The sequence below is a fragment of the Notamacropus eugenii genome, chromosome 5 (assembly GCF_028372415.1).
Source record: "Notamacropus eugenii isolate mMacEug1 chromosome 5, mMacEug1.pri_v2, whole genome shotgun sequence".
Lineage (NCBI taxonomy): Eukaryota > Metazoa > Chordata > Mammalia > Diprotodontia > Macropodidae > Notamacropus > Notamacropus eugenii.
This window is the reverse complement of record NC_092876.1, coordinates 44,206,629-44,232,002: the sequence shown is the minus strand read 5'-3', so window position 1 is coordinate 44,232,002 and position 25,374 is coordinate 44,206,629. Positions and strand designations below refer to the sequence as shown.

General features: G+C 46.8%; 1 protein-coding gene across 9 annotated transcripts in view; it reads right to left on the bottom strand.

Annotated features, from left to right (window-relative positions):
• KCNAB2 (potassium voltage-gated channel subfamily A regulatory beta subunit 2) overlaps window positions 1–25,374 on the bottom strand; it is a 198,118-nt gene that overhangs the window by 8,021 nt on the left and 164,723 nt on the right. For all 9 annotated transcript variants that reach the window (XM_072608695.1, XM_072608693.1, XM_072608696.1 and 6 more), the window contains 8 exons: window positions 22,597–22,641; window positions 17,729–17,773; window positions 17,330–17,373; window positions 14,523–14,609; window positions 8,802–8,887; window positions 5,203–5,323; window positions 4,390–4,484; window positions 2,046–2,166 (listed from right to left, as the gene is read on the bottom strand). In XM_072608695.1, coding sequence (XP_072464796.1) covers window positions 2,046–2,166; window positions 4,390–4,484; window positions 5,203–5,323; window positions 8,802–8,887; window positions 14,523–14,609; window positions 17,330–17,373; window positions 17,729–17,773; window positions 22,597–22,641 — 644 coding nt within the window. The remainder of the gene's footprint in view (window positions 1–2,045; window positions 2,167–4,389; window positions 4,485–5,202; window positions 5,324–8,801; window positions 8,888–14,522; window positions 14,610–17,329; window positions 17,374–17,728; window positions 17,774–22,596; window positions 22,642–25,374) is intronic.

Below are 25,374 nucleotides of genomic sequence, written 5' to 3'. Positions count from 1 at the left end.
CAGCTAGATGGCCAGTATAGATGCAGGGCAGAGCACATGAAGGGCGAGGCCATGCTGGGACCAGAGCTGGAGTTTTGTCCTCAAGGCCTTAGGGAGGTCCTGGAGTTTTCAGGGTGGGGCAGCAGGGCTTCAGGGACATGGATTTGGTCAGGATGTGACAGGGAGGATAGATTGCCTGGTGGGGAGGTTGGATGCAGGCTATGCCCAGAAGGCCCAGGCTGTTAGTGCCTCCCTCTCTGACCTTACTTCCCATCTATTCTGAATGCACTTTGTGATTTCCAGGCTGAATCCCTATGTAAGTGCCTTGAGGACAGGGCTTATTTTTGCATTTTCCTCAAATTCCCAGCATCTAGAAGGCAGTGCACAGTAAGTGACTGATAAGTGTTTGTTGACTGAATGATTAAGGGATGCAGACCAATTAGGAGGCTGTTCCAGTGGCTCTGGCAAGAGATGTCCATGTCTGAGACATGAAGAAGCCTCTCTGTCTCTCCCCCTGCTGGGAATATACTTCCTCTAGAGAGTTAGTGGGAAGGGACGTTAGAGACCATCAAGTCCAGCCCCCTTGTCTTACAGATGAGGAAGCTGAGAATCAGGGAGGGTAAGTGACTTACTTGCTCAGAGGGACACAGCTAGTAAATGTTTGGAGCAGGATTTGAATTCAGGTCTTTCTGACTCTGAGTCCAGTGCTCTACCCACTGCACAACCCAGCTAGAATCTTGGGTTTTCATCAAGACTTCTCAAGTGCTACCTTTGACCTGAATCCTTCCATTCCCTTGTGCCACTGGGGTTCTTTCTGTCTCCAGAATACCCAGCATTCCTTTTGCATAGATTCTGCACAGATGTATATGTGTGCACTGTCTTCCCAGTTAGGATGTGTGCTCGCTGAGGGCAGGCTGTTTCATTTGTGTCTTTGTGGCCTCAGTGCCTAGCACATAGTAGGCCAAGTTGAGTCAAATCAACATTTATTAAGCTCCTACTAGGTGCTAGGCACAGAGCTAAGTTCTGGGGATTCAAAGGAAGGTGAAAAAGGGCTCTGACCCCAAGAAACTCACATTCTAATGAGAAGACAACACTGAATTGTGAGGCACACATAAGATACACAGAGAAGCTGGGGGAATCTCAGAGGGAAGGCATTAGACTGAGGAGGACCATGAAGGTATCTTGCAGGAGGCGAGATTATAGTTGAGACTTGAAGGGAGCCAAAGAAGGTGGGAGGCAGAGATGAGGAGGAGAGCCAATGGAAATGCACAGACTGGGAGAGGGAGTGTGAGAGGAACAGCAAAGAGGCCAGATGCTGATTGACTGACAACTGATGGGTTTTTGGGTTAGAGAGAATGAAGTGTGGTAGCCTGAGAGGCATGTAGGTGGTGATGTGGTGGTAATGGTAATAGTGGTGGTGGTGGTGGTAGTGATGGCAACAACAATGGTGGGAGTGGTGGTGTTAACAATGATGGTGGCTGTGGTGGGAGCAGTGGTGGTGTTAACAATGATGGTGGCTGTGGTGGGAGCAGTGGCGGTGGTGGTAGTAACAATGATGGTGGCTGTGGTGGGAGCAGTGGCAGTGATGGTAGTAATAATGATGGTGGCTGTGGTGGGAGCAGTGGTGGTGTTAACAATGATGGCGGCTGTGGTGGGAGCAGTGGCAGTCGTGGTAGTAATAATGATGGTGGCTGTGGTGGGAGCTGTGGTGGTGGTGGTAGTAGCAATGATGGTGGTAGTGGTGATGTTAACAATGATGGCGGCTGTGGTGGGAGGAGTGGTGGTAGTAACAATGATGGCGGCTGTGGTGGGAGCAGTGGTTGTGGTGTTAACAATGATGGTGGCTGTGGTGGGAGCTGTGGTGGTAGTAACAATGATGGTGGTGGTGGTGGTGGCAGCCGTAGCTGGGAGCAGGGTGGCTTTAATAAAACAATAAGCATTTCTTTGGGCTCTCAGTGGATGGAAGTCTGGGGAAGGGGACACTGGGCTGGTGGAGTCCCCAGGCAGGCCATCCTTGCTTTGCTAGGACACGAATTGCCACGCTCCCAGCCCAGCCTCCCTCTTACCAATGGCCAGTTGGGGGAGGGTGCAGCCCAGACGCTCAGCAATGGCTTGAAGTTCCTTCAGCTTGGCCTGCTGCCGTCTGCCCTCCTCACTTAGGATCTTGTCCTTTAACCACTGGTATCCCTGGAATGAAAGTGGGAAAGAGAGAACACAGCAGGTCAGAGGGGGACCTCCTGGGGCCCACAGAGGGACAGCTGTGGGGCATCTGCCTCCAACATGCTGCTCCCAGCTGAGTGTTTGTCTCAGCTTGTGCCTTCCTCCTTTTCCCTCTTCAGGTCCTGAGGCTACCTCAGGCTCCCTGCAGACTTTTTGGCCCTGTTTCTAAACCCAGACCAGGACACTCTATCACCTGCTCTGGGTACCTGTGGCACCCCAGCTTAGTCTCCTTAGGTCCAGAAGGCCACCGAGGAATGGACCAGGAATCAGACACCAGAGTCCATTACTCACCTGCAGCATAGGAGGTTTGTCACTTCTCTAGGGTGGATGGGGGCAGTCTCCTGTACCAGTTTCCCTGAGCTGTGTGGGACTGGAAGCTCAAGGAGGTAAGGGGGAGCCAGGAAGGAGGCCCTTCCACTCTGCCCCACCCCGAGTCATTCAAGCATGCTGGGCACCAGAAGCCCACCTTAGAGAGCCTTACATTCAACAGATGCACAAATTAAACTTTGCCACTCTCTAAATGAGAAGCTTAGACCATCAGTGGCTTCTAAGGCTTCTTCTAGCCCTTAATCTATAATCCTCTGGTTCAAAAGTTGAGAAGAGGGAAAGAACAGACAAGTAGGAGAACGGCAGGAAGAGGGGATCAGGGAAGCTGAGCCCTGAAGACAAATGAGGGTTGGGAGAGATTGGGGGTTGGGGTGGGGGTTGGGAGGACCGACTAGGAGGAGATGGGGGGCTGGGCTCAGGGTCCTGCTTGGCTGGGATGTCCAGGGCATAAAGGGTGATGCTGTGGGGGTCAGGCAGTGAGATAAGAGACCATGGGCCGAGTCCAAATCACGTGAGCATGAGGTGCGTGCGTGTTATTGTCAAGGCTATGGAGGACTGACGTGGTCAGGGCTGTGTCTTAGGATGATTCTTCTGAGGGGGAGGTGAGGCAGCCAGGGTGCATCTGGACAACACCACAAGGATGCCAAGTGCTTTTCATATGTTATCTCTTCAGCCCTAGGACGGAGGTGCTATTATCGTTTTCATTGTATATTTGGAGAAACCGAGGCAAACAGAATTTAAGTGACTAATCCAAAGTCAAACGGCTGATTAGTGTCTAAGGCAGGATCTGAACTCAGGTCTTCCTGTCTCCAGGCTGCCCCACCCAGACTGAACCATCGAAGTGGTTCTGAATAAGGAGATGGATGCAAGAGGTGTTGCTGAGGTACACCTGGGAGTACTGGAGCAGAGGTCACAGGTCATAGGTCACAGGCTGAATCTCTTATCAAGCCCAGGAGATTAGTTCCTTGAGCCCTTTCCTTCTGTCCCCGATCACTAGACAGCCTGGTGTCATGAACTGGGGTCCCAGAATGAGCAGGAGCTTTGCATGGGGTCCTCCAATGATGGGAACCACAAACCCTGACACAGGCAGTTCCTGTGGTTCAGGGAGGAGGCACCTCAACCACAATGTTCGAGATGGTCAGGGTGGGGGTGAGGCAATTCTCTGCCCCTCCCCCACACCCTCTGCCATCTCCCACCCCTGCACCTTTGCTCATGTTGCTCTTTCTACCTGAAATGCCTTCCTTCCCTTTCTTTCACTGTTGAATTCCTATCCAGCCTTTAAAGAAAAGCTCAAATGTTGCCTCCTCCAAGAAGTCTGTCCTGATCCTTCTGGGCAATAATGACTTTTCCTCTCAGTTCTCCCCTAGCCTTCACTTCTCAGGTGCTCTTATCACAGAATATGTATTTCAATAACAGAAGCTCTGCGTCTTCCCCAGAACCTGACAATGCCCAGCACACAGCAGTCACTTAATAAGAAAAGAGACTCTTTCATGATCCCAGCACCTAGCACCAAGCATACAGTAGAGACTCAATAGATGTTTGTTGCTTGACTGAATACTGTGCCAAGGCAGTTGTAGGAAGTAGCTGGGAGGGCTTTGCTCAGACCCCCTTGAGAACAGCAGCTCTGGGGAAGGAAGGTTTCCTAGCCCAGTAAGGGACCAACCCCCATACGTGGAGGGCTTAGTTATGCAAAGTCAGTTCATTTACTGCCAGAGAGGTGGCCAAGGCCCATTCTTTGGGAAGTTAGGAGGGCTTCCGCTGGCTGCTGAGGTCTCAGGTGGCAGAGAATTAAGGGTCCTGGCCCAAGCTCCTTGGACCCAGCACCCTCTTGTTGCTCCCCAACTCAGGATGGACTTGCTTTACCTTCAGTGAGGCCCTTGAGTAGGGTGGGATCCCACTGTCATATTTTCCAGAAACAATTCCACATGCGAGAGGAGACCAGGTCATTGCACCCACACCTATGATAGAGGAAAAAAAAAACACATACAGGTTCTATCTATCTATCTATCTATCTATCTATCTATCTATCTATCTATCTATCTATCACATATATATCCTTCTATCCAAATATCTATCAATTCTTCTATTTATACATCTATCCATCCATCTATATTCACTCTATTCATCTATTTATCAATTGGTCTACCTATCATCTATGCCTCCTTTTATCCAACTATCCATCCTTTTATCTATCGACCTATCTATCCACCCTTCTTATCATCCATCCATCTATTTACCCATCCTATCATCTATCTATCCTTCTCTCTCTCTCTCTTGTCACTCTATCTATCCATCCACTTATCAGCTGGTTATCATCTATGCATCCTTCTATCTTTCCACTCTACCCATCCACCTCACTATCATCTATGCAGGATCAAGTCTTTTGAGCTCAAGTTCATGTAGTGTTGTGGGTGAGGGCCCCTGGGATGGGGAGCTAATTTTCAGATCTCAGTTCCAGGGACTTCTTCCTGAGTGTGACATGGTGTATAGAGGGTAGAACTTGGGGAATTCCTGGGCCTCAGCCTCCTTCTCTGGGGAAGAAAAGGACTGGCTTTGGGTGACCTGCTGTAGTTCCCTACTTTCCCAGCCTGGCACTCCCTCTAAGGTGATTCAGGGCCTGCAGGTGTCTGGAGGGCTGGCGCCAGAGTCAGAAGAGCTGGGAAGGACAGGACCTACCTATCTTGTGGAACAACTCCGGGAGCTGCACCTCCACCTTCTCCCTCTGGAACATGTGATACTCAGCTTGTTCACAGATCGGTGGGATTAGGTTAAACTGCCGAGCCACTGAATATGCTTCCTGCCAAGGACAAAACCACACACACACCCTTTTACAAATCAGTGGGCCAACAAGATTCAGATCAGATACAACAGGTCACGTCAGTAAATCACATGTCCAAAGTCAATTCATAAAGTGTAAAGTGGCGAGTGTGTCAGAGGTCATTTAGTGGAACCCCTTTGTACGGACAAGGACACTGACTTGTCACAAGTCATAGAGTGGGAATAAGTGGCTGAGGGAGAACTTGAACCCAGATCCACCAGCTCTAAATCAAGCACTTTTTCCCACTGTAACACTGTCTCAAGTGATTGAAATCCGGGAAATGTAGATGTCACGTTAGGAGCTGCTTGGCTGGGGTGTCCAGGGAACGAAGAGAAAGGCAGTGAGATAAGAAACCATGGGCTTGTCTATTCTAGAATAAAGGAAGGGATAGTTGTATGGGTAGATCCATGTGGAGGGCTGTGTTTTGTCCTGGGTACCATGGCTCAGGAAGAGTCACACAGACAGTGAAGTGTCAGAAGCAGGAATTAACTCCAGGTCTTTTTGGCTTTAACTCCACTTTCTACACTTGTTCAGTCGTTTTCTGTCATGTCTGACTGTCTGTGACCCCATTTGGGGTTTTCTTGGTAAAGACATTGAAGTGGTTTGCCATTTCCTTTCCCAGCTCATTTTATAGATGAGGAAACCGAGATAAACAAGGTAAAATGACCTGCTCAGGGTCACACAGCTAGTCAGTGTCTGAGGCTGGATTTGAATCCAGGAAGAACAGTCTTCCTAGCTTCCCCTATCTTCCTAGCTGTTCCTACCATACTATGCTGTCTCTCTACAAAAAGAGAAGGGGAAGGAAAAAAACAGACACAAAAACAGACCCCAGGATGAGGAAAGAAAAGCCAGTGAGGTGGGGCAGGAGCAGCCCTGGCAAGCATCTGGAGACATGGGCTCTCCTCTTAGCTCTGACAGAAGCCTAGCTGGCCGGCCAACCTCAAACTAGGAACCTCCATCTGTGCCAAGATCCTCATTAGCGTAATTTGCAGTTAGGGGACCTAGACCACTGCAGATGCTTAGAAATGAACAAGATGATGTGCTCTGGAGGCCAATGTTCCAGCCTTATTAAGGTTATCTCCAAGAACCAGGTATGGTGATAGATATTCAGGGAAGCTCTGTGTTGTACCAACGCCTGGGTCACCTCTAAACTAGAGTCCTGTGTAGAATAAACCCCACTGAACTCTCTTATAATGGCTGGGAACTTTTGGACAGGCTGGGCTCTACCTCAAATGGGAATCCCATTTGACTTTGTAAGGGAACCAAGACCAGATTGTGCATGGTGAATGTAGAGAGTAGGGGGCCACTGGAGGACACTGAATGTTGAGGAGAGTATTTATGAGAAAGGCACAGTAAAGCTGTGGGATGGAGATGGCCAACAGGAGACTTGCTGCCTAGAGTGAGAAACAGATGATTTTCTTCTTCCAACCTTCTCCCCTGATGCCATATTAAGTCAAGAAGAATTGAATATGCCCTGCTGTCTTGTCCCACCAGACCTCAGAATAATTAAGAGGCACACATTGGAACTGGATTCCCGAGAGCTCTTGCCTCTTTAAATCACCATCAACACAAATATTTGCCTCAAAATATAGGGTAGGAGGGAGAGACAGGACAACCGAGTGGGCCCTAATGCATATTAGTTATATGGCCTTGGGGTCAGTTGCTTGTTTTTTTCTGATGCTTTTCTCAGTTTCCTCCTCTGTAAAATGGGGACAGTAATACCTGCCCCAACTCACAGGAGGCATCATACAAAATCAGACTGGAGAGCTAGAAGGGGCCTTAGTAGCTACCTCATCAAATCTATATGCTAAAAGAATACCCACTCCATCATCTCTGAGGAGCCTTCCAGCCTCTGCCTGAGGATCTGCAGAGAAGGGGCAGCACCTATGGTTTCCTTGGTTGAGTCTAAATTTGCCCCCCAGCCAATTCCACCCCCTGCTCTAAGTTATGCCCACTAGGGCCAAGCAGGTGAGATCAATCCTTCTTCCTTATGGCAGTCGTTCAAATACATCCAGGAAGATATGCTCCCCACCCCCTCTCCAGTCTCCTCTCCTCCAAACTGAGCACCCCCAGTTCTTTCAGTTAGTCCTCACATGACATAAACCCAAGGTTTTTTATTGTTCTGTAGTTTATCCACAGTGTTTTTAAAACAGGGCACTGAGAGCGGATCATGATCTGATCAGAGCAGAGAAAGGTAGGATGACCACCTCTTCATGCCTGGAAGCTAAACCTCTCTTAATACGGTCCAAGAGCAGAGTATGAAAATCGAATGAGATGATGCCTGGGAGAGTGCTTGGTATTCTACAAAGTGCTACATCCATGCAAAGTTTTATTATTATCACATTATTATTATAAGAATTTTTAAAAACTGAGGTTTAGTGGAACATGTCCTAGCAAAACAGACCTGGGTTTAAATGCCACCTCTGCCATGTCCTCCCTGCACCATCATGGTTGAGTCATTTGACATCTCTGAGCCTTAGTTTCCTCATTAGTAGCATAGGGATAATAATATCTTGCTTCCCAGGGCTGTTATAAGAATCAAAGGAAATCTTGGACATTGAGAGGCAACTGGAGCCCTGGATTTGGAGCCAGGAAGGCATGGGTTCAAATCCTGCTTCTGACATTTGCTAGTTGTGTCACCCTAGTTCCTTCAGGTGTCTGTGCCTCAGTTTCTTTACTTGTAGAAATGAGGGCTTTGGACTTGATGACCTCTAAGTAGCCTTCTGGTTCTAATTCTACGATCCATTGCTATCTACAGAACATCAAGGGAATCTGAGGAAGGTTCTCCTCCCCACTTTTCCACCCACTTGGCTAGGTCTCCCCGTATGTTGGACGTATGAAAGAATATGGAGAAGAGTTGTACCCAGTGGCTTGTGATCTGTACTAGTGGAGGGAGTGCCCATACTAAAGAGATCCCAGATTCACTGGAGGATTAGTAATATTGTAACCTAAAAAGTGCTATTATTATTTTTATGCATATATAGGATATTATTGAGAGGCTATGGATAGAGAGCCAGCCTTGAAATCAAGAAGACTTGGGTTCAGGTGCTACCTCTGATGCATATTCACTGTGTAACCCTGGACAAGTCACTTAACTACTCAGTGCATCAGGCAGCTGAGATGACAAATTACAGAGCTGGGGTCTATCTACATTGGTTAGAGGGTGTTTTCTCATTGGTAGTTTCCTATGCTAATAAAATTAGATCTCTAGTCCCATCTCCCAAGGGATATTCTCATACATAAATTACATATGATAACTATATGATCATAGTTTCATAGGTGTGAGTCTGAATTGGTGGGAGGGAGGGATTCCCTCATTTGGTTGTTCCCTATATCAGTGAAATCACAAATCCAGCCTCTATCCCTGACCCATAGCTTAGCCCCTCTGGTCAGCCTTGTCCAGAGGGCTGGCCCATTGCCTTCTCAAAGGTCATTCGAGGTCAAGGCCCAACAGTACCATTATCTCCATGGAGCTCCAACGGGATGTACCCCAGTACATGGCCATTCCTTGGTTGATGACGTGCGTCATGGCTCGAACCGTCTCTGTCATAAAGGTAAGGGAAAGCAAATGGGAAGAGGTTATGATGGGGTGCTGCCCAGGGAGCATCTGGCCAATTAAAGGGCAGGGCACCAAAGGGAAGAGGGGAGAGACTTTACTGCAAAGACATCTTGCAAGCAGTGTATTTCCAGGCTTCAAACTTGGTTACAGGAGGGATTTTCAGGGGAAAGGAATTAAAAACAAATAAACAAACACAATGAAGCAACAAATAAACCCAAAAGGTCAATCTTAAAACAATTCCCCAAACATTTAATGACAAGTTTCTCTCTCACAAAAAGGATCCTGTGTGAAGGTGAGCTTTGAATGTGGTAGATTAGGCTGAAATGAAGGAATGATGAGACCAGAGAGATGTAATTTAAGAATCCAAGTATACTGGGTTTCTATTCTGGGGAAGAACACTGATGTCTAATCATTCAGGTTGGAGTGGGTCAGTCTAATGAGGTTACAATTAAAAAGGTGAAATACAGGAGAGAGTCATAGGGAAATAGTGTCTGATTTTACCCATTTTCATCCTCTTGATTCAGGTCCTACCAAATAAATACTGAAAACCAGAATGGAATGAACCAAATTATGGTATTCACATGGTCAAAGGTGGGGTTGTAGGATTAGAGGTTATCTGGTATGCACAGGGAGAGGGGGGCCAAGAGATGGCATTTTCCCATTTAAGCTCAAGCCAATTTTAGTAGGAGCCTAGGCTCCTGGTCAGGGGCCTGGGAAAAGAATCCTGCAGGAGTGGCCTTGGATGACCAGGGTCTATTCCATTTATTCAGATACAAATGGCATTTTGTGGGCAAGAGCTGGAAGATGGTCCATCCTTTCCTTCCATCTTTTAAAGGAACTTCCATCACAGAATGGCAGATTTTTGGAGAGAAGTGGGAACTCTTGAACTTATGTCCTTGGGGAAGGGTATGGATGATCTAGACAGTCAGGGAGATAACTGATGGGACTGAAGATTCAGTGGGATCTACACCTCCTTTTTAGGACTGCCCTGAGTCAGTCACTGGGGATCCTGATGACCCAAAGAAGAAATGCTTGGCAGTCTCTAATTGCCTATTAAGGAACAAACCAAAGGTGGGAGAGAGGGGAGGTAAAAAAGAAAAGAAACCAAAATTGACAGGATAGAATCTTCCTATTGCCTGAATTTTGGAGGAGCAGACACCTGCTGATGGGAGAGTCTCATTTGGTTGATTTGGCCCCACGGATGTCAGCCTCCAATTGTTTTAATTTCACTAGACCTTGGTATGTGTTTTCTGATGGGTCAGGTCATCCTACTGGGTTGTGCCAAGCTCCCCAGAGGACTTCTCAGACACCGGGCAGGGAAGATGGCCCTAAGGATACAGTGCTTGCAAGGCAGATTGCAAAATGTAATGTGGAAATGATAGTTTGGGAACAAGTGTTTCTAAAAACAAGTCATCTGCACTTCAGAATCCTATTGACCACCATGGCTCAACTCTTTTCATATTATCGTGGGGGTGGGGAAGGTGAGGTCACCAAAGAGAAGGTTTGCCCCCAAACCTGAATTAAGCCCTATGTTGGGCAGATATTCCCCAACATCATGATGGCTTGGGTTTCTCTTAGAACTTAACTATCAGTTTTCTCATCTTGGGAATGAGCCTATTGGACTAAACCATCTCCAAGGCTGACAACTCTATACTGCATGAGTCTATGACCTCAGACTTGGCCTGGGCAACCTTTCTCTGCAAGGTGTCCCCAAGTGGGCAGGCATGCCCCCATCACTGCATCATGCCTTGAGGAAGGCTTTGCCACAGAGATGTCTGCAATCACTGCCAACTCTGGCATGTTCCCATTGGCTAATTGCCTAATTCCTAATTTGGATGATATCCATCTACAGAAGACTCAAGTCCCATAGCTGGTTCCTCTGCACTGGTGTTCTCCCTAAACTAGGCACTAGTCTTGGGATGAATATAAGTACTCTGGAGAGATTACATGTAAACTTCTGCCCCAGAAGGGGAGCATATTCTAATCTTTCTATCATGGACTTCTACTGATATGTAGTGGTTCCTGATGGCACCAAATTTGAATGTGCTGGAATTGGAGTGAGAAGGCATGTGGGTTTAAGATCCTATCTGTGACACTGATCAGTCACATAGGGTGACCATGGGCAAGTCACTGGTACACAGTAAATGCTTAATAAAGGCAATTGATTGATTGACTTCCCTTCTCTAACATTCTGTTTTTTCATCTGCAAAATGGGTCATAATAATGATAACAGTAAGTATAATGAAGCCATAGCACTTAAGTCATAGGGTTGTTAGGAAGACCAGATTGGATACCCTTGAAGTGTTACATGCCAGTAATTATTATCATTGGTATATGTACCAATGAGACACTCCTCACATTCCTACTCATGGCAGTTTTGTGGATTCTCCAATGATGACTTTGTTTTTAGGATGAGGCTGAAGTGGAGGGGTATCCATGTATCACAGGAGGGTGTGTGCTCACTGTCCAAATCCATGGTCTTGGGTTCTCTTCTCTATTTGCCTTGCTTTGTTAAATTTTTAGAAACACTCTCAGGAACACCTGCTCAGGCAGTCAGCCATACAGTTACCATGCAGAACCACTTCCCAGGTTTCTTTTCAGCCAAGATACTAACTACACATGCCTTCAAGAAAACAGCCGAAGGGGACAGAAAAACAAACAAAAAAAAACTGGATGCATGCCCATACACACTCCCGTGCACCCAGACCCAAGCACGCACACCCACACTCACAGCCACACACCTCACTAGCACCTTCTCATGTACGCGGGCACCCATATTTCTTGCCCTTCCCAAATTAAAAAAATAATAATAATAAATCCATCCCACGAAGGGGTCTCTGGCACAATGCACTGAAATGTCCCTTCCATGCAATGACAGGGTGAGAGTTATATCAGGGTGCAGGCTTGTGGGAAGGCATGATTCCTGTAGGGATAAAGCTGTAGTGTGGTAGTATCTTGTGCAAGATTGCTGACTTCCAAAAAAGGAAACAATGTCACTCTCTCACAAGGAGAGAGAGAGAAAGAGAGAGAGAGAGAAAGAGAGAGAGAGAGAGAGAGAGAGAGACAGGGAGAGAGAGACAGGGAGAGAGGGAGAGAGTGAGGGAGGGAGGGAGAGAGTGAGAGAATGAGAGAGAGAGAGAGGGAGGGAGGGAGGGAAGGAAGGAGAGAGAGAGAGAGGGAGGGAGGGAGGGACGGAGGGAGGGAGGGAGAGAGGGGGAGAGAGAGAGGGAAGGAGGGAGGGACGGAGGGAGGGAGGGAGAGAGGGGGAGAGAGAGAGAGAGGGAGGGAGGGAGGAAAGGAGAGAGGGAGAGAGAGAGAGAGAGAGAGAGAGAGAGAGAGAGAGAGAGAGAGAGAGAGAGAGAGAGAGAGAGAGAGAGAGAAGAGACAGAGAGGGAGGGAGGGAAAGAGCCAGTGCACACAATCCTGACTAGAGCTGGGCAAAAGAATCCCTGGCTTTTTGTTTGAAAGCAGCTTTCAGCAGGGCCTTCAAAGCCTGCCCCAGGTTACAACTCTGTCAGAAGTGACCTGGTTTTGAAGGTGCCCCAGGAGTCTCTGAGGAGCAGGGCTGGGCCCCAGCCCTGTATGTCAAGGTCCTGATATCAGCAGCCCTAGAAACAAGGTTGGCCAGAAGAGCCCAATTGATTTATTTTCTTTCTATTCGATATCTGATATTATTTAACAAAAGAGAAGGAACAGAGCCCAACATTACAAATAAGGAATGGCCGACTGGCAATGGGGTGGTAACCCACATGGGGGATGAATGCTGTGTCTCCTTGTTCTTGGAGAGGATGTAGGGATTTGTGTGGAGTGGAAGTCTGGTCCCGAATGCCATGGGTTTCCTCCAAGTTTTGCCCAACTCTAGCACTCATTTTCTGGGAAAAGAAGGATACAGTCAGTCACCTCTCCATGGAGAGATCAGGTAACATGGCAAAGGGGTGACCCAATCAGCAGGCAGCCCAGCAGCTGGAGATCAATTGCTTGGGAGGGCCAACCAAACAACCAGCAAGCCTACGGGGAGTTTGCCGTAGGGAGAGCTGGCACTGGCCAGCAGGCCATCTGGCAAGAAATGCAGACTTACCAGCTTCCACGCAACGCCTCTGAACAGAGACACTGGTCTTGCAAATGTCAAGGTCTTGGGAAAATGGGGATGAGGGCTCGGACTACACGCCCTGGGGGCCGCTGACCTGTTCATGCCTCATCAAAGCCCACCCACTCACTCCTCCAGCCAGTGTCCCCTGAGTGCAGTAGAGGTGTGATGGGGCTCCACTGCTATCTCTCCCCAAACAGGGAGAAGGCCCCCAGGCAGAACCATCACCTGATGAGCTCTCTAGCAATACAAGCACGCGGGGGTGAGGGGAGGGTGGGGGCAGGCATGCAGAAAAAAGGAGGGCAAGAGAGGAAGAAAGGAATGAAGTGACCACATGGCCTGGGGGAGGGGAGGAGGGGAGACTAGGAACTAAGAGGCTAGCTGGTTTTTTCCCTTTACTTGCAAGATGTTTTCAAAGGGCAGTTTTTTTTTCTTTATGCATTTTATGGAGTTTGTCATCAGGGGGGCAAGGGAGTCGTGTAAATAAAAATACAGAATCTGTCTCATAAAATGCCACTTGGACACAGAAGTCAATAGTCGGACTGCGGGTACTATGTACCTTCTATGATGAATGTTCTTGACTTGGAAGAACTAAATGGGTCCCCTGGTGATAAAAGAAAGATTTAAAGAGACCAGAGTTTATAACTGCTGGAATACCGTAAGGCACGCTATGACAAAGGGGGGCAGGCGGAAGGGGAGGGAGGCATAAATCACCTTTCAAAGACCACTTGTTTTAAGGAAAATATATAGATATAAATAAATAGATGGGGAATGGTTGGGAATCACATCTCAGAGGCCTGATTTGCTATGTTCCTAAAGCAGGTGATGGAGGAGGGAGGAGGGGTCTGCAGTGGAGGAGTGGGGGGCTCATGAGTGGACTCAGAGATCCAAAGACCAAAATAAACCAACCCAAAGTGCCCTGCCAGCACCCAACACTGCTCCCCACACACGAGAGAAGATGCCTGACTCACTCCACCCCAAAGCAAAGGACATTAAGACACCCAACAAAACACAAACAGGACAGATTGTAGGATTAGTTGTAACCCTGCTTCACTAATGAGATGTTAACTTGGGGGAGGGGGGGGTTCAATGTTCCATGCAATCAAGAAACACAGAAGGTGAGCACAAGGTTGGATGTGGAACCAGAGAGGCAGGACAGAACCTCCATCCATCCTCCCAGCAAGGAGATGTTGGCATAGGGGCTTGAGGAAGGGGGTGCCTGGTGGAGAGATGCCTGGGTCTCTTTCAGCAGGAAGGGTCTGGCCCTCTACCTTGCCTAGTCACCCCTGTTGCTTCCAGGCCCAGGAAATCCCACCTTCCCTGGCCAAACCACGGACATGGAAGGTTAAAAAGTTTCTCCGTGGATTGCTGATTGGTTTCTCATGCTGAGACTGCCCCATGTGGTCTCGTGACCTTCTGGTGTCAGGGCTGTGGGGTCAGCTACCTTCCTTCAACATGCCTCCATCTCAAGGACAGTCAAACCTGGGCCTAGGTGGGGAGACAGCTGTTGGTGTTTTATCAAGAAGACCTACCTTCCATGGGAGTGTTAGGGTCAGGTCTGTTGGCAAACACCACGTCCACGTACTCTAACTGGAGCCGTTCCAAAGAGGCTTTCAGACCTAGTGAAGAAGACAGCAGCACCATCAACAACGCATCCATGGAGGGCCTGGGACAGCTGTGCAAGGTGCCCAGGCTTATTCTAGCAGGTAGAAAGGCAGAAGAGGTCATGGGCTAATTCTGCACAAATGCATAGTGGGGATTCATCAAGCTATTATTAGCAAGCATTTATTAAGAGCTTGTTATGTGCCAGGTATCGTGCTGGGTGACAAAAAAACAATAAAAAATAAATAGAGATAAAAAGTTACATAAAGTAACAGCAACGTGGAGAGAATAAGGATGGAAATTTCTAGTGCAGTCTGGTGTTTTAGCCCAGAGGTTTCAACCCCCAAGTCAGGAATGCTTCAGGCCCACTGTGCTCTTCCCAGGAAGCTTTTATGTACAATATTTAAGGGAAGTGGGTAGAACCCAATATCCTTGTGACTTAAGGAAGGAGAAGTATTGGCTTTTTCAGATAGCCACTTAGAGGGAGGTAATGCCCATTCAGTGAATGGGCCTCTTTAAGAAGTAGTCAAGGGATGACCCCTTTAATTAGAAAAAGGAAAAAAAAAAATCAAGCTAGGAGGGCAAGGTCCTCAGGGTTGCTGTTCCAAAGAGAAATAGTTACCATTGAGATTCACTGTAAGCTAGGAGGGTCCAAAAAACAGCCACTATGTGGAGATTGTGGTCCAATCTATGAGCTTCAGAGTGAACCAGGGGAAGGAAGGAAGGAAGGAAGGAAGGAAGGAAGGAAGGAAGGAAGGAAGGAAGGAAGGAAGGAAGGAAGGAAGGAGGGAGATAAGAACTCAGGAGTCCAAGGGGGAACTCAGGACTCCCATCTCCCAGGGTTTTGGTCTCAAAGACAAACCTTGCATGTGTTAGGGGACACTTGTGACTGTAGGACATCGACCTTTGTGAGGATGTCCAGCTGTCATGTTTCCTGGCTACCATGGGAGGTTCAGGGAGAAGAATTTACAAAGATGGGGAGGTTTAGCCAAAGGAACTGGGAATATTTAGCCTAGAGACAGGAAGACTTGTGGGGGAGCTGATAGCTGTCTTTGAGTATTTTTTGAGCTATATAATGGAAGAGTAATTAGATTTGCTTTAATTGAATCTAGAGGACATAACTAGGAGCAACGTGGGAAGGGGAGGAAGGGAGGGATAAAGAGGTCACTTTAGCCTTAATTAAACATAAGAAAAACATACTAACTATTGGAGCTATTGAAAATTATCAACCAACCAATCTACCAAAACTCAAAAGGGAATGGCAAGTTTTGAGAGGTAGTGAGTTCCCTATCATTGGAAGTCTTCAAGACAAATTGGGAGGACCACTTATCTGAGTGCATAGAGGAGATACTTGTGTAGGCATGGGTTTTTTGGCTTGATGGCCTCTACAAATCTGAGATATAGGGACTTTGGGCATAGGGATAAGAATGCACAGGAGTAGAGAGGCCCTACAAAGGGAGTACACAAGACCCCTTTCCATGGATGTGGCTGAGCATAGGACAAATAACTCACTATAGTAGACTGTTTTGTCCTGATTCTTTATCTTCCAGGTTCAGCTGTGCAGTGAATCAAATCATCTCCCCAGAAAAATCACTTACCTATACTGGGTCCTATTCTCACCAGAGTGGAAGGGTCCTATTATATCTTAAACCAGTAGATCAAGTCTTAAGTTTTAAATGACTTAAATAGAAGGGGGTGGGTTGAGGGGACTTCAGTCTCAGTAAAAGTCAATAAAGCAATGTAGCATGTGATAAAAATCTAATGGCTCCTCCTTTATGTGTTGCTTCCCCATTAAAAATACAAGTTTCTTGAGGTCTCAGCACTTTGCATAGTGCCTGGCATACAGTAACTGCTTAATAGATGCTTTTTTTCATTCATTCATTCATTCATAATAGAGGGAGAGTATCCAGAATGAGGGAGTTGACACAGTTGGGCAGTCCTCTGCCATGGGCAGTCCACATCTGGAGGATCGTATTTCATTTTGGGGGCCACATTGGCAAGTTCCATTGCGTACCAAGGAGGATGACCAGGATGCTAATGGGAATGTAGATCATGCTACATGAAGAATGAATTGAGAAACTGGGGATGAGACAAGAAGGGTGTGTGTGTGCACTAGTGTACTGTGTGTGGTGGGGGCAGGTGGGGAGAGGGCATGAATAAAGTATTTGGAGGGCTATCATGTGAAAGAAGTGTCAGCGGTGTGAATGGGGAGCAATGAGGGAGACTGAGGCTCCTAATATTTAGAGCTATAAATTAGTGGATGCAAATCTCTGCATGTCGTGGGCTCCTTGCTCGCTGGAGGTCTTCAAGCAGAGCCTGGTATGGCAGAGGGGACTCTTGGTCAGGCACATGTCAGACCAGGCAGTCTGAGAGGCCCCTCCTAACTGAGGTCCTGTGATTTTCCATGGAGGAAGAGGACTGGATTGCATGAATCGGAGGTCTCTATTGAAGAGACTATGGCAAGCACCCTGGATCTAGGAGTCAGAAGACTTGGGTCAGTCCTGGCTTGGTCACTTAACTGGCTGGGTATCTGTCAGTTAGCCACCCTTTCTTGTGAAGCCTCAGTATCCTCATTTGAAAAATGGGAGCAATGATCCCTGTACTACTTACCACACAGGGTAGTTGATGAAGATGGGATGAGAGAACACCTGTGGGGAGCTCTTTGTGACTAGCAAGCCCTTTGAAAAATGCGAGCTACCCCTCTTGCTCTTGAATTCTTTAAGGCTTTGGGCCTTACCTTCTATTATGTGCTTTCTGGACAGGCCTCTCTCAGTCTCTGCTCTGTAAAACAGGTCAACAGCATGGATGAATCACAAATCCAATTTCTTCCGACCCCTTACCCAGATTTCACACTGTCCATGGATGTAAGCAGGACCTCAAAGGGGTTTCCGACCGTGTCTGGATTCTCTAAGGAACCTTCCCCTCCCTCCATCCTGCCCCTGAAGCTGTATGATCCCCTGAGCCAGCAGGCTCCCATTCCTGGAGATCTGACTGGGGTGTCCCCTCCATGGACAGAACCCAGGATGACCTTGAATGCGGGCAGAGTGCTCTACTTGTCATTGCATAGAATTGAAGGGTGACAATGGGATTGGAACCAGTCCAGCAAATAAATAATTAAATAACTAAATTGACCTACTTTCCTCCCCAGAAGATTTTGGTTGTAATGACCAGGCTAGATCGTCTGTAAAACAGAAGAAAAGAGGTAATGTTCCTGTCATTAATGGGTGTGATTACATACATACATACATACATATGGATTGGAAATAGCGCCAGTCCCAACCATCCCGTCACCATCAATCTATCAATCAGTCTTTAAAATATAAGTGGCTGACTCAATCCTTTGGTTATACACAGGGTGGCCTATTTACAAAAGGCCTTTCTTACAATCATTTGTACACAATGTGCTTTTAAAAACAAATATGGAAGTTGGTGAAGAAACACAAATGCCTTTCTCCCAAACAGGAGATGATCAGGAGCCACACAGATCTTGGCTCAGGCCAAGGGAGGGCCTTGGATTTTAATGGTCATGTATAAACAGGGTCCGAGTTGGCACCTGATACCTTTCCAGTTCAGAAGGACCCACTAGAGACTGTGCTTCACTGTTATCTCCATGCTGTGGGACATAGGAGGACATAAGCAAAGGGCCCAGAGAATACCCAGGACCAGCCTAGCTAAGGTAACTTAGAGGTTCCTCTCTGGGTAGTCTTAAAGGATTCAATTCTCTGAGATCCTCTACAAAGCCAAGGGAGGGGTCCTGATTTAGGTCAATGACAATTGTCAAAGCTCCCCAAAGGATTGTTAGCACCAAAATGTCTTTTGGAAGGCAGTTATTGCCTTCCCCTTGGAGGCCATGTCCCCACATGAAGCCAAGGGCAACCAGGAGCCTTTGTTTCCCCAAGTCAATACTCAGAGGTCTCTATCACCACAATGGCCAGTGGCATCACCAAGCTGCTTCCAGAGAGCGTTACCTATAGACCTAGAGGATGACCTAATATTTATTTCCATATGTATTCACCTAAGACATAATCATGAGATTTGATAATAAGTGCAATTTCCTTTAATTATGGAGTGGAGAGGAATTTATTTTAGGATCAATTATGGCAAAGAAACAACGTTGATGGGACCTGAGGAGGGGTGTAAATAATTAGAGCTGTGGCAGCTTCTTGAGGAACAACGGCTAAGATTTTAAATGGCACTTGAGAGGGAAAGGAAGGAGACGAGGCACAGCATCCTAATTACTTGTGACATTTCTGAAAATAAAGACGCATTAACCACTGTGATCATTTGCCACTTCAGATGAAATTGCATCTAGTGGTTTGGAGGACCTGGGATACTAGCAAATACTCAGCTAGCTCACAGTGTGAAAGGAGGGCAGTGGGCCTTGAGAAACTCCAGGTCCATTCACCTGAAGAGAGATGTACAGCTGTGGGCAAAGGAGAGAGGGAGGGGAGCCCTGGCCTGGCTTGGACTGGGTAGGAATCAGCAGAGATGGAGAATGGCTAGAAGGATGGATATTAGCTAGAGGGATCTGAGGCTACATCTCTCCAATTCAGGGCAATGCAATGCAATTCCAACTCTAATCCTACGGTCCTACGACGTTAATTCAATTCAATTCCAGCTCTGCATCAAGGATCTGATGAATTCAATTCAATTCCAGCTCTAATTCTATGACCCTATGAATTCAGTTCAATTCCAGCTCTAAATCTACAATCTTATGAGGTTAATTCAATTTAATTTCAGCTCTAAATCTACGATCTTATGAGGTTAATTCAATTTAATTTCAGCTCTAAATCTATGATCTTATGGATTTAATTCAGTTTCAGCCCTAAGTTGATGACCTGATGAATTCAATTTAAATCCTGCTCTAAATCTTTGATCCTATGAATTTAATTCAATTCCAACTCTAAATTTATGATCCTTAGAATTTAATTGAGTTTCAATTCTAAATCTATGATTCTATGAATTTAAATCAATTCCAGCTCCCAATCTGTTATCCTATGAATTCAATTAAATTTCAGCTGTATGTCTATGATCTTATGAAAATGATTCAATTCAATTCAACGAAGATTTTTTTTTAGGCTACTACTACTACACACTTGGTACTGTGCGTGGTATTGGGAATGCAAAGCCAAAAACAAAATAGTCCTTACCCCCTAGGAACTCATATTCTACTGGTGGAAACTACAGGCAGACAGACACAAGATATATATATAAAGCAACTTCAAGGGGGGGAGGTGAAAGACATTAACAGCTTGGGAAGGGGGCTAATCAGGGAGGGCTTCAGGTGAGAGGAGGCCCTTGGACTGTGGCTAGCTAGGTGCACAGTGCACAGAGCACTGGACCTGGAGTCAGGAAGACAGGAGTTCAACCAGCCTCAGATGCTTATTAGCTGTGTGACATGTATGCCTCAGTTTCCTAATCTGTAAAATGGGGGATATACCAGCCCTTACCTGGCAGTGTCATCGTGAGGATAAAATGAGGCGATATTTGTAATGAATGATATAAATGCTAGTAACTTTTATTATTATTATTGATGGAATTAGATATTCTAAGAAAGGCAAGTAAGGAGGGAGTTAATGGGATGAAACATGTGCAAAGGGACAGAGGTGTGAGGCTGGACAACATGGAGCAGATGTGTGTGGGCAGAACATAAAAAGTTGTGCAGGGAGGTACCAGGAAATCTGTCCAGGAGACAGGCCAGAGTTAGACTGGAAAGTGCTTTAGATGTCAGACACTCTCCCAAAGATGAAAACAAAGGAGAAAGTCTTTGAATCTTAGCTTCTGTGTGTCAACTGCCAAAGAGGGGAACTTCCAGACCCACCAGATACACCCTACAGAGGAAATGAACATACAGAGGAAAGTATACTGATACTCTGGAGTGTCTTTTTTGTCCCAAGAAGTTACCTATCCAGGATTTAGCCTTTTGGAACCACCCTCCAGGAGAGTGAGCTCCCCTGATCCAAGGGACTGCTTTGTTTTGTCTGGGGAGCCTCAGTGTGTCTAGCACAGTGACCTGCACACCAGTATGCATTCAACAAATACCAGCAGGCACTCAGTGAACGCTTGCACACCACCAGGCACTCAGTGAATGCTTTTCACACCAGCAATAAGTGCGTGCACACCAGCAGGTGCTCATTGAACACTTGCACACCAGCAGGCACTCAGTGAATGCTTACACACCAGCAATAAGTACTTGCACACCAGCAATAAGTGCTTGCACACCAGCAGGCACTCAGCAAATGCTTGCACACCAATAGGTACTCAATAAGTGCTTGCACACCAGCAGGCACTCAATAAATGCCTGTACACCAATAGGTACTCAATGAATGCTTGCACACCAGTAGGCACTCAGTGAACCTTGCACACCAGCAGGCACTCAGTAAATGCTTGCACACCAATAGGTACTCAATGAATGCTTGCACACCAGTAGGCACTCAGTGAACCTTGCACACCAGCAGGCACTCAATAAATGCCTGTACACCAGTAGGCACTCAGTGAACCTTGCACACCAGCAGGCACTCAGCAAATGCTTGCACACCAATAGGTACTCAATAAGTGCTTGCACACCAGCAGGCACTCAATAAATGCCTGTACACCAATAGGTACTCAATGAATGCTTGCACACCAGTAGGCACTCAGTGAATGCTTGCACACCAATAGGTACTCAATAAGTGCGTGCACACCAGCAGGTGCTCAGTGAATGCTTGCACACCAATAGGTACTCAATAAGTGCTTGCACACCAGCAGGTGCTCAGTGAATGCTTGCACACCAATAGGTACTCAATAAGTGCTTGCACACCAGCAGGTGCTCAGTGAATGCTTGCACACCAATAGGTACTCAATAAGTGCTTGCACACCAGCAGGTGCTCAGTGAATGCTTGCACACCAATAGGTACTCAATAAGTGCTTGCACACCAGCAGGTGCTCAGTGAATGCTTGCACACCAATAGGTACTCAATAAGTGCTTGCACACCAGCAGGTGCTCAGTGAATGCTTGCACACCAATAGGTACTCAATAAGTGCTTGTACACCAGCAGGTGCTCAGTGAATGCTTGCACACCAGCAGGCACTCAACAAATGTGGCTGAATTCCATCAAATTAATCTGTAAAGGTAAGATGTAGTCAAAATCCTTAGTGATGTTCCTAGACTAGTTATCTCAGGAAACCTGTTAGGAGTTCTCAGGTCCTTTCTATACATGTGAATGCTAAATCAGAGGCAGAGGGTTGTGGCTGAAACAATGCTGAATTGGGAAACAGCAGATTCCAACCCTGTTTCAGCACTTACCAGTTATGTGACAGGGTAAGCCTTGGCTTCCCCATCTGTAAAGTGGGGATAACAACACCCATAAGACTTACCTCCCAGGGCTGTTGTGAGGAGTACAGAGGAGCACATCTGTAAAAGCACTTTATACACCGTGAAGCACTCTGTATATGCCTGCTATTACTCTTAATAATAAATTATCTCCTTATCTTGGGCAGTGGCCCTTAAGAAGTCAGCCTGGGAACTTCCACCTGCCTCAGTGAAACAGTCATCATGGGGATGGGTCATTATTAGCTTTGTTCACTGTGGAAGGATTTCACCACCATTGGCAGAGGGGCCCACCCCATCCCCAAGAAGGAAGAAACCGCTTCTATCAGCATCTCCCATTAAGAAAAAAACCCCAAAAGGAAACAACCCTCAGGCTTTCTACGAGTTGAAGACAATTTGCCTGTAGAATGAGCTGGTCAGGGTATCCCCTGGCCACTTAGCTTGGCAATTAGAAAAAGGAGAAAGGAAATCCAACTCTCCTTCCTGCCACAAAGCAATTGGAGGCTTGGGTGCCTCAAGGCAACTCTGTGTTTTGCTTGTTCCAGGAACCACAAGGTTGGCTTTCCAGCCTGTCTCTGAGCTCCTAAAAGCTCCCCTCCTACCTAGGTCTTTACAACAAAAGGGGTCTGTAAACAGGCCTTCTCTGCTAGATGTGGGCAGGGGGAGAGTGACCGCAGAGAAAATACGCTCATTACCTCCATCCTTTCTTCTTAATGATATTTCCCAATACGACTTCAGCTCTGCAAAACAAGATGGAGACATAGGGATTTCATTAAGTCATTAAGGGAAATCACAGAAAATTGAAGTTAGCTCGGTAATGACAACCAGACCCATCAGTACTTTGCATTCCGGGAGTGTTGATGTCATACGAGGGCTGGTAGGGATGATTCTGAGGGGCCCCAGCCCTAGCCTCTACTTGCTCCAGGAGGGGGAGAGGGAGAAAAGTGGCATGAGGGCATTGAATGCCCTAAGGACTAGATACCCCCAAATAGCTACTTGGATCCATCTTAGGGAAGAGAGGAATGGAAGGCTGGCCCAGATTTTTGTCCAAGCTGGTCAAGGCACAGTTTGGAAGTGGAGGCCAGGCAGCATCTGGACGTTATTTGGTCCACAGTGCCCAGAAACTCACCAGTAACAACTAGGCTGCCTCCCTTGGCTGATTGTTTCCAGACAATTACATTTTTAAAAAAGGTAAATTATTCATGGAGTGGCAGTGTCTGTGGTGAAGGCCCCAATGCTCTTAGTTTCCAGAGACAATGATCATCTCTGTCAGAAGCTGGGGCAGAACTCAGAGAGCTGAGAGCTATGGGGACCACTAGTGATTTGGGTGTCTGTCGCAAGTGTGTTTGGGGGTGGGTGGGTGAGGAATGTTCCTTTTTTTAAATAAAGGGAGACAGATGCTGGGTTCTGGGTGATTTGTTCTGCTTTGTATCACTCTGAGTCCCTAACCAATGTTGGACAGAACCAGGTCAGCTGGCAGGCTCACTGCCAGCCTGCCGTGCCATAGAGGCCCCAAGGAAGCTTGTGGGGATTTTTTTGGGGGGGGGGGTTGTCTGCTGGTAACAAAACGATCTGGGTAAAATTCAAGAGATGGCTCAGGGTCTGCATTCAGCACTGCTTGTGCTGGCCCCAAACCTGCTGGAGACAACCTTGGCAAGTCATTTTGTACATGTTTTCCACACTCTTTCCTGGTCCCTCACAGAGCTACATCTATGAGGCCTCCACTTAAGAGTCCGCAGCATTCTGCATTGCTCCAAGTGAAGGGAAGGGACCGCTTTCATTTTTGTCTTTGTATACCCAGCACCTAGAAGAGTACCAGGCAAGTCAGTTTTTTCAACTGTAAAATGAAGGAGTTGGTCCCTTCCAGCTCTAGCTCTCAGCCAGATTCCTTTGTTTTGTGAATTGCTGGGTGAATGCATAGAAACCAGCTCAAATCCTCAATCTTTCTCCTCTTTCTTTAATCCAAGGGGTTTTAACCTTTTTTTTGCTGTGCTACACCCTTAGTGAAGCCTAGGGACCCTTTCTCTGAACTGTATTTTTACATGAAAAAATAAAATAGTAGGATTCCAATGGAAATCAATTATATAGGAATACAGCTATCCAAATATTAAAAAGCCAAGTTTATGGACCATAGGTGAAGAACTCTGATCTGGTCCCTCTCTCTGTGTCCAGGCTAGGCTTACAGAGAAAGTCTAACTGGAGGACCAAATGACAAAATGGGACCTGAAGGTATATTCTTTCAGGAAGCATCGGCCAAGTCTTCTTGTTCATGCAGGTAAACTGGTGACGTTTTCAATGAGTCGAGACAGCAGTGGAGACATTGCATGTCTTTGGAAAGCTTCTCAAATGAGCATCTGTTGAAAGGCTGGAGACAGGCTGTCCCAGCCAGAGAAAGTCCCCATTGCCCCAGGCCTGGGCATAAGACCAGGGTTCATGTGCCATCAGCTTCTCTGCTGAGGCTTCTATTCATTATTCATGGCCAAAGTCATTCTCTGTTTGTTTCTGGAGGAAGGCATGGAGCCTGGGGGCTATATTTTCCTATTGTGAAATTACCAAGGCTGAGGGAGCAGGTTAGCTTTGAGTTGGGGGACAGAGGACCAGAGCTCTAGGGCTAAAGGAGGCTTTAGAGGTCAAATTCAACCAATTTCACAGATGAGAAAACTGAGGCCTCAAGTATTTTCATCTCTCTAGCATACAGAGAGGCAGAGCTGGAGTCAGGAAGACCCTATTCCAAATCCGCCCTCAGACACGTCCTAGCTGTGTGACTCTGGACAAGTCACTTAACCACTACCTGTCTCAGTTTCCTTCTCTGTAAAATGGGGTTAATAACAGCACCTACCTCCTAGGGTTGTTGTGAGGATCAAATGCGATAATACTTATAAAGTGCCTAGCACTGTGCCCAGAACAAAATAGGTATTTAATAAATAAATGCCTGTTCCCTTTTCCCCAGGGTCACATAGTAAAGTGACTGAAGCAAGATTTGAATTCAGATCTTCCAGACTTGCTGTATCCCTCATGGTGGACTACAGGCCCTTTGAGGGGAAATATTGTGCCATTTTTCTAACCTCTGTATTTCTGGGACCTAGCACAGTACCTTGCACATTGTGAGAGCTTAATAAATATGTCCTGAACTGAATTGGGAGGGAGGCCTAGGTTTACAGGTTTAGAACTGGAAGGGACCACAGATCCAGAGAGGTTCCCTAGCTTGGATATACCCTTTCATGTTCAGGAACCCTGGAATTCCTTTATTTGATCCTAATCTTTTATGAATGAATCTAGCATTTATTATTTATTATATGCACAATTGGGGGTACAAATAGAAAGTGAAGACAATCCCTGCTCTCAAGGGGCTTCCATTCTAATGGAAAAGACAACACCTATGGAAAGTTCAGGTCCCATGGGCCCATGGGGCCGTGGCAAGACTATCCCCAAGGGCCTGAGGGCTTGTTCTTCAGCATGAAGGCCACAGACGC